The 7796-nt window shown below is 41.8% G+C and overlaps 1 protein-coding gene across 1 annotated transcript; it reads right to left on the reverse strand.

Annotated features, from left to right (window-relative positions):
• Positions 1 to 609: 609 nt before the first annotated feature.
• LOC147181146 (glutamine synthetase) lies at positions 610 to 7580 on the reverse strand. Its single transcript, XM_086079854.1, has 7 exons — positions 7413 to 7580; positions 6599 to 6788; positions 3556 to 3717; positions 3029 to 3175; positions 2812 to 2939; positions 2076 to 2275; positions 610 to 1614 (listed from the first exon to the last, which is right to left on the reverse strand). The coding sequence occupies exons 2-7, from the start codon at positions 6762 to 6764 to the stop codon at positions 1302 to 1304; spliced, it is 1116 nt and encodes a 371-aa protein (XP_085935980.1). The 5' UTR covers positions 6765 to 6788; positions 7413 to 7580; the 3' UTR covers positions 610 to 1301.
• Between the last annotated feature and the right edge of the window lie 216 nt (positions 7581 to 7796).

A 7796-nucleotide genomic window follows, 5' to 3' on the forward strand; every position in this document is an offset into this window, starting at 1 on the left:
AGAAAAATGCTACATTGGGATATATTCAAATTTCTTTAAAAGGATCTGTAATAGTTTTTTTTTGGTGTGGGTGAGGATTTTTATGTATCAAAAGTATTAACGGTATCAATACTGGTAGTTATTCAAGAGATGAGGTATCACTGATAAAAACTGCTGTGCAGTACGACACCAATAACCATGTCATAACAAAAAGATGCGCATTTTGTGAACCATAATTTAAATTCATGCATACTCTTAGAAATAGCCAATATTGACCACTCTGTTGGAACAGACTCAGCTTAAATACCAAATTGAGTGATCATTCATAGCCCCATTGTTCAACAGCTGGAGTTTTAATTCGTACCCAACGAGAGACAAGTTACTTTTATTGACTTAACACTTCCACGATGACCAACAGTGTGTGCACAAGACTAAACCAATGTCACATGTTTAAAAGGCCGCACGCTGAGCCAGTGGTCTTGCACGTGAGACCGCGCGCGCACACACACAGGTAAACGCTGCCAGACGGCTAGTCTAGACACTTAACTGGCTAATCATGTTCTCCAGAAGGCTGACGTTCTTATTTTGGCTACTTTCACTCCAGCTTAAAAACAAGACAAGACAGCAAGGTTGTGATAAAAATAAGTTTTAAATGTATCAAGAGAACAATAACCCAGGTTCAGTAAACTTGACACATTTACTAAAATCGGGCGCATTAACGAAAGGATAAAACTCCTTGAGGAAAATCTACAAATGGCATTATGGACAGAACCACCACATTTGAACGTCATACATCATCTGGGCACAAACATCTACAAAGTGGATCAACACGGGTGACCCAGTGTGTCAGAAATCTGAAGACAAACGTTGCCATTTAAAAATACACGTCATCATAAAAATCAAAGAGTTAGTACTGTGGGTAGTTGGAAAAGGAAGGTCAGCAACAAAGTAAATTAGCAAGACATGAACTAAAGATTTATTAAGCCGTACATGCTGTCCGGCCTTAGCAGCTCTACGCTTCAGTGTCCATGTGCTTTAGTTCATTTAGGGGATGGGAGACGGCACTGACATGGCTAGAAAAACTGTTAGAAAAGCCAATCCCTTCTAACGACGAGGGAAAGGTACCCTGCCATGACCAGAGGGGGGCTACCCAAAGATGTGAATTAACCGTTTTAAGTTGACCAGCCAACTTGAAGCCATTTAAATGCAGGTTAATCTTTTCAATGGGAGGGAAAAGGAAATACAGTACTATCTAAAAAGAAAAGATGTATTTAGGAGTGGGAGGGGGATTGGCAGTGGGAGCCAATCCCCGATTTGTGGATTCAGTAATCCGCGGGTTCGTCGCCTTCCTCGCTCAGCAAACACGTGCGAATGAGCGCCTCGGTGACGCCGTACGGGTCGCAGTTGGCCGACGGGCGGCGGTCCTCAAAGTAACCCTTCTTCTCCTGGCCCACGTTGCGCGGGATGCGGATGCTGGCGCCGCGGTTGGCCACGCCCGCCGAGAACTCGTTGATGTTGGAGGTCTCGTGGTGGCCAGTGAGGCGGCGGGCATTGTCCAGCCCGCCTTTGGGGTCGTAGGCACGGATGTGATAGCGGTGCCTCCTGCCCAGCTTCTCGATGGAGTCCTCGATGGCTCTGGAAGGAGATTTAAAAATAAATAAATAATTTAGGCCGCGTGAAATGCTGAAACTAGCCCACTGAACTTTGGATGTCTAGCCATGTTAGCTAGCTGGTTGTGCTAGCTTGAGCAAGCTAACAGCAGCGTCAATATGTAATATTGGTTTAGTCAGCCTATGTCAGAGGACTGGTTAGCTGTAATTCAATCTCATCTTCAGCTTTGTTCCCAATGGTCGAAAGCTAAGAAACAAGTCCTAGAACTGAGCCATGTGGAACACCTATTTTGTGCAGTGGTAAAATATACAAAATGGAGTTATGTGCTGTTGAAATGGGTCTTCTTTATGGCAGCCACTGAATAACACTGACGTATTTAAACTTTAGCTTTGTCCCCTTTTATGAAGGGAATTTTGTACAGGTCATACTTTAGTCACCTAAGGTCCGATTTTCCCAGTTTCAGAGAGCGCTGCTTTAACACTCACTTCAGTCCGCCATCCTCTCTCATCTCTTTTGTGCTGAAATTTGTATGGCAGCCGGCGCCGTTCCAGTTGCCGGGGATAGGCTTGGGGTCAAATGAAGCGATCACACCGAAGTCCTCGCAAACGCGGTGCAGGATGAAGCGCGCCGCCCACAGGTGGTCACCCATGTCGATCCCTTCGCACGGGCCGACTTGGAACTCCCACTAGACACGTAAAACACACACGTCAACATTAAAATGTGATAGCCAACATTCTTCCTTTCAGTGTGTTAAGTGTCTTTGGTGGTGGGGCGTATTCCAATAAATTTGATAGTTCAGTTCTTTTGTTTTAGAAATTTTATTCAAAAATTGAAACTTGTATTATAGAGATTTCTAAAACACATGGTGGGGGAATATTCTAATTTCAATGATGATCCATGGGACAATTTTAATTGGGGCTGGGTATTGATTCTAATTTACTCAATCAATTAGATTTCAATTCACATGAGTCCAGTTCAATTTGATTTTGATTCAATTATTTCCAACAGATTACTTATGGAACATCAATTCTTCTTAAATATGAAGGACATGATAAAAACTCCACAAAAATTAAATTTTGGAATTTATATTTGATTTGCTTACGAATTTATGGGAAAAAAGATATTAAAAATAATTGATTCATAGGCTCATATGTATATTTTTTTATTGTACACTATAACTATGAGATTCATAATAAGCATGGTGGTCTTCTGTATTCTTACCTGGGCAGGCATCACTTCTGCGTTTGTGCCGCAGATCTGAACCCCAGCATAGAGGCAAGCCCTGTAATGGGCCTCTACGATATCTCTTCCATAGGCTTTGTCTGCTCCCACGCCACAGTAGTATGGACCTGACAAAAGATCAGATGTTGGATTCATATTCAAACAAGAACACTGACATTTCACCACGTTTGTGTTGCGGGTGGGGCCGCATGCTCACCTTGCGGTCCTGGGAACCCATTGGATGGCCAGCCAAAGGGGTGTCCGTCTGTTCCCAGGATGGTGTACTCCTGCTCCATGCCAAACCAGGGAACTTGATCCGCCACCATCTTCATCAGCTTATTGCACGTCAGTCGCAAGTTTGTTTCTGCACAGATGTTTAGCGTATTTTACAAACACAATAGGACTTTTTTTTTTTTTCCAAAATACTTTCGCCTCATGTGAGATTCATTTCAGTTAAACAGCTGAAGGGACACCGTGTACTTTTCTAAGCCCAAATTTGCTTGAAATGCTGCACACTTATTCCATTTATCCAACCATGTGCTTGCTAATGAGAATACCCCACCCCAGCGTGTAACGTGACACAAAGACCCAGTTGTAGTGTACACATGCAGACAGAGACGTGACATCTGGGCGACCATCTGTTCAAAGCCAATAAGAAGAGTTCACTCTCAGGGTCAGTCAGCTGACGTGGAGATAACTAACACGATTAGCAGAGAATTGTGTTACTTCTGTAATGGTTTTTACCTGCAGGCATGCGGTTGTACTTGAACACCTCACAGAGCACCAACTTGTTTGGGTCTTTGCGGAAGGGGTCACGGAACATGGCGGCGGGGATGAGATACATGTCGCTGTTGGAGCCTTCGGCCTGGTAAGTGCTGGACCCGTCGAAGTTCCATTCGGGAAGGTCTAAAAAAAAAAAAAAAAAAAAAAAAAAAAAAGGAGCAGAAGTCATGTAGAGAATTGGGTCAAATTTGACATCAGTTCTGATAAGTGCGATCTGAGTGAATAACCAAGAAGAATGAGTTTTCCTGATCTGCTTGGAAAAGAGACGATTGTGAAAAAGTCACCTCTTCAATTTTGTGCTGTTCCCGGATACAAACTGTTGTATATATAAAAAGTGTTTGTATAACAAGTCATTCACCACAATAATAATGACAGGAAGAGTCATCTGCAATGTGGTTTCCAGATAAGCTAACCGGTAATGTTGCTTCTTCGGTTACTATTTTTGCTTATTTGTATTTTTCAGTACAGATCCCTCCAAAAGTATTGGAACAGCAAAGTGCTTTTTTTTTTTTTAAGTTTCAGAAAGATGAATATGAATTACAGCTTTTATTTTCTGGTATTTACATGCAGATGTGTTACAACAACTCAGGACAGAGCATCTTTTGTTGAAAGCTACCCACTTCAAGTGAGCAAAAGTATTGGAACAGACAATGAATTAAGATTTAATATTTGGTGGCATAACCACATAAAACATGCCACCTATTGACTTCGGACTGTTGCATTCTTCATTCAAAATGCTTTTCCAGGCCTTTAATGCAACCTCTTTCAGCTTTTTTGTTTCTGGGGGTTTCTCGCTTCAGTCTCCTCTTCAGGATGTAAAATCTATGCTCTATTGGGTTACGGTCTGGTGAATGACTTGGCCAGTCTAAACCCATCCACTCCCCCCACAACCCTTCTAATGAAGTCCTTCCTTATGTTTTGGGTCTTGTTGCATGATGAAGCTTCTCCTGATTAGTTTGGAGGCATTTTTCGGTAAATTCCAGACAAAATGTTTTTGGGAGACTTCAGAATTAATTCTATGCTACCATCATGAGTTACATCATCCATAAAGACTAGTGAGCCCGTTCCAGATGTAGCCATGCAAGCCCAAGCCAGGATCATAAGCAGATCCTTTCTTTCTCCATACTTTGGTAGAGGCTAATCTTGGTCTCATCACTCCATAAAACTTTTGTGGCCAATCTAGTATGCACTTTTTTGGGAAGTCCAACTTTCAGATTTGTTTTCTGATGAGTGGTTTGCATCTTGTGCCATGGCCTGTATTTCTTCTCTCAAAGTATTCTTCAAACAGTCGATTGTGACACCCTCACTCCTGCCCAATGTTTTGCAATACACCTCTGATCAATTGTCCCATTTTTTTCCCCTTCAAAATGGTATGCTTTTCTCCCATGGACAGCTCTCTGGTCTTCATGTTTGCTCAACAGCAAATGCAGTTTTCACATGTGAAACCCAAAGCCAAAAACAAGCACTAATATTTAAGCAATCGATCTGACACCCAAATGTCTTTTAGTATAATATAACAAAAACAAATGGACCTTTTCGTTCTAATACTTTTGGAGGGGACTGTACACAGTGCGGTTGATTTTGCAGTCCTGTTCCAATGTTTAAAGAGTATTGGTTCCGCTACAGTGCATCTTGAAAAAGTAGTGAACCAATAACCAATGGTAACAAGACCCATAACATATTATACAGATACAAAAAGCAACATATCACAACACAGAAAGAAATTAAGTGGGGTTTTTTTTGTATTAGCCACCTAGAATACACTCGGTGATAAAATGTATTTACTATGGAAGGTCCACCAGCTGGCGTTGATCTGGCACATTGTACTGTAAGTATGCGACAGCCATGATGTAATTAATGGTGCGCCCAAGTTGAGTGAACTACAATATATGGTGGTATATGTAGTTGTATACTGATTAGGGAATGAGTAAATGCTTCCTAAGAAAGCAATTGTTATGTATATTGTGCTGTGTTGGTGCTCCTGAGTACATCACAAACCATAAGACCAGCAAGAACAGACATGGCCATTGTTTCCTCATCACGTGCCGGAGGGGGGGGGGGTCTCGCATTTTAAAATGAGTGAAGATTAGGGCTGCAAAACTCAGTAAATTTCAATGAGAGTTACAGTTATGCTTGAAAGTGAATGAAACTTAATACAGCATTGTATGGTGAGAAAAAAACAAAAACGTAATGCCCGTAAAACCCAAAATACGGTGGCAGTTGTTTTGATACTTTCAGAGGTTGAAGTGGACATGAGAGATGTGCATTTGAATTTTGGTGATGATTCATAGCATTTTGGTGTCATTAAGCAATGTTGAGCTTTTGTGCTTTCATGCACAACTGTTAACAGTAGTAATGGTAATGAACTCAGGAGTTCACTAAATAGAACACTGGCAGAGAAATTTAAAAATGGTTGGAGAAATTTTATTATAGCATGATCCTGGCCACACAATCAGATTTTAAGAAATTACCATTTAATATGAAGGGTCTATTGCCTGATGTGGTTTACTAAAGATGCGTAGGTTTGGCTTGAGAAGCTTAAAGGGAACCGTCTTAATTATTTACATGTTGAATGCGAGTTTTTGGAGGGAGGGTGCTCTTTTGATTTAACAGTTTGATTGGGACATTGTCGGTATTTTGGGATGGTGGAGGGGGTGACTTTTGTTCATTTCTTTGAATAAGTTGGGGTTAAGTAATATTTAACTCATTCATGTTTTGGTTCTTCAAGGGAAATAAATATATGACTGTAAAGATCATTGTCAACTTTTATTAAGTTTTCACAAATAATCTTTTGAATATTATACTTTTTAACTGTACAATTTTGCTTGGATGCCTGCTTATGACAAAATAAAAATGTTGTATCATCAATTTGATTATAGCATTTCCAAAACTCCACAGCTACCTGTCATGGAAATTTACCAGAAATATTCCACCATTTCGGACCTGCAGTTAACACGCTAACAATCAGTATGGGGTCAAAAGGCCAACTGAAAAAGCTTCTTACCTTCAACACTTTTGGGCTCAAAATCCAAAGTCCTGGTTTTACACCGCAGCCCCTCTCCGGTCCCATCGACCCAGATGTACATGGCCTGGACTTTATCCCCCTGAGGCAGGTCCAAGTACTGCTGCTTGATGACTTTGCTCAAAGTGGCACTGGACGACGTGGCCATCTTTTCTTTCCTACTATAACACACCTGGATAAAAGATAACAGGACGAGGAGGATAGAAAGGGAGAGAAACACAGCAGGTATGAGACCGCAGTGTGCCTAAGCGACGCTAGGGGGCCCTAAAACAAAAAACACCCCCAAAAAGGGCCACCATTGTTCACTTTTCCAGAAAAACAAGACAAACAGCTCAAAACTACCGCGGAAATTATGAAAACCCGTCGCGTTTGTGTTCATTCTTGGAACTTAATCGACGAAATGCGACGGTAAATCCAGTAATCTGTGGAAATAAACGTTTTCGCGGTCGTCATATGTCTTTAAATCGAGGCTGGCGACGAAATGGTGACACGAGGAACGCGAATCGATACAATGAAAAGTCAATAGTACAGGACTGTACATCTTGTTGGCACGAGTGCGTTGTAGCCATGGTTACACGTTGGGTGAAGAAGTATTACATCATCGACAGCGGCTTCCGCGAGGTGACCACATTCACACAACAAAAGACGCTCACAAACACTACAAAGACTAAAAGGGACGAATACACATTACATTTAAGTGTCGAAATTTAGGAATAAAAAAGCCTGGTATGGAAAAAATATATAATCCATCAGAAATAGCGGGCATAAACCGGCTTGGTAGTAAAAGACAGTTTACCTGGAGAAACGAGAAAATTTAAATAAAAACTAAAGGACTTGCAGGTCCAGTGTTTCGTCTTGCGATGGGCCGTTAGTGTTTCTATCATTCTCCGGTACCGAAGCTCTGGTTCCGGCCATTTTTATAAGGAAACGACAGGCTTTAGGGCGTCTCATTGGTCAGAACAGCCGTAGCGCGTCAGCTCACTGTGATTGACGGCTCATACTGACAGCTCATTGGTCAGAGGACGATTTCATAGTACCGCCCACCTTTCAGCAGAATCGCCGCGTGTTAACAGCGTGTGCTTGGACTTCACCACGCGAGGTCTTTTCTCTCACGCAGAGCCCCCCTCGTGCTTACAAATGCACGATATCAACTCGTCTCGAAGCTAGGTAAAGGTTAATC

Source organism: Leptonotus elevatus, chromosome 1 (assembly GCF_054856555.1).
Source record: "Leptonotus elevatus isolate MCC_2025b chromosome 1, RoL_Lele_1.0, whole genome shotgun sequence".
Taxonomy (NCBI): Eukaryota; Metazoa; Chordata; class Actinopteri; order Syngnathiformes; family Syngnathidae; genus Leptonotus; species Leptonotus elevatus.

What these genes read in the sequence shown, in the direction of transcription:
- LOC147181146 (XM_086079854.1), bottom strand. Translation starts at nt 6,764, where the DNA reads ATGGCCACGTCGTCCAGTGCCACTTTGAGCAAAGTCATCAAGCAGCAG. An exon ending in CAGAAGTGATGCCTGCCCAG is followed by an intron (nt 2,276 to 2,811) that starts GTAAGAATACAG and finishes TTACGTGTCTAG; the next exon opens with TGGGAGTTCCAAGTCGGCCC. An exon ending in AGAGAGGATGGCGGACTGAA is followed by an intron (nt 1,615 to 2,075) that starts GTGAGTGTTAAA and finishes ATCTCCTTCCAG; the next exon opens with AGCCATCGAGGACTCCATCG.